Genomic DNA, 560 nt, shown 5'->3' with positions numbered 1-560 from the left:
ATATATAAATATATATATATATTTATTTAAACATGTATAAAAAAATATGTCTTATTTACACTTACTCAAAAAAGGGGACACAATTCATAAATACAATAAACTACAAAAAATAAAAGTAAAAATAAATAAATAAATCAGAACAAAACAAAAAAAGTCAAAGAAACATAAAATAAAAATAATATTCTTAAATATGCCTATATATATTCCATATTTTACATTTATACTGATTTAAAAATTATTCTTTACCAAATAAAATAGAAAAAATATGGTGTTGACTAAACAAATGAATATAAATGTGGGAATACACATAATTGTGTCACTCTAAAAAAGATAAAGAAAATAAAGGTATAAGTATGAAAAATATATATATATATACATGTATATTACCATATAAAGTTCTGGAGCATTCCCCGAAGGAAAAAGGAGGCTTAGTGTAGAATCGTCAAAAGAGGAGAGAAATAAAACAAGACAAATATAAGAAAAAAAACAGTAATTACAAATAATGTATGATGCTATATGTATACCTACAAAGAATATATTATAAATAATTATTATTTTTT

At 20.2% G+C, this 560-nt stretch overlaps 1 protein-coding gene across 1 annotated transcript; it reads right to left on the bottom strand.

Moving 5' to 3' along the window:
• Nucleotides 1-65: 65 nt before the first annotated feature.
• On the bottom strand, nt 66-524 carry PRSY57_0012400B (putative membrane protein; the record flags this gene model as incomplete). Its single annotated transcript, XM_020114208.1, has 3 exons — nt 66-100; nt 247-321; nt 388-524. Coding segments are annotated over 3 exons (247 nt in total), but the record flags the coding sequence as incomplete, so codon positions are not given.
• Nucleotides 525-560: the final 36 nt, after the last annotated feature.

Source organism: Plasmodium reichenowi (genome assembly GCF_001601855.1).
Source record: "Plasmodium reichenowi strain SY57 chromosome Unknown, whole genome shotgun sequence".
NCBI lineage: Eukaryota > Apicomplexa > Aconoidasida > Haemosporida > Plasmodiidae > Plasmodium > Plasmodium reichenowi.
The sequence above is the reverse complement of the archived record's forward strand: the minus strand, read 5'-3'. Positions and strand labels throughout refer to the sequence as shown.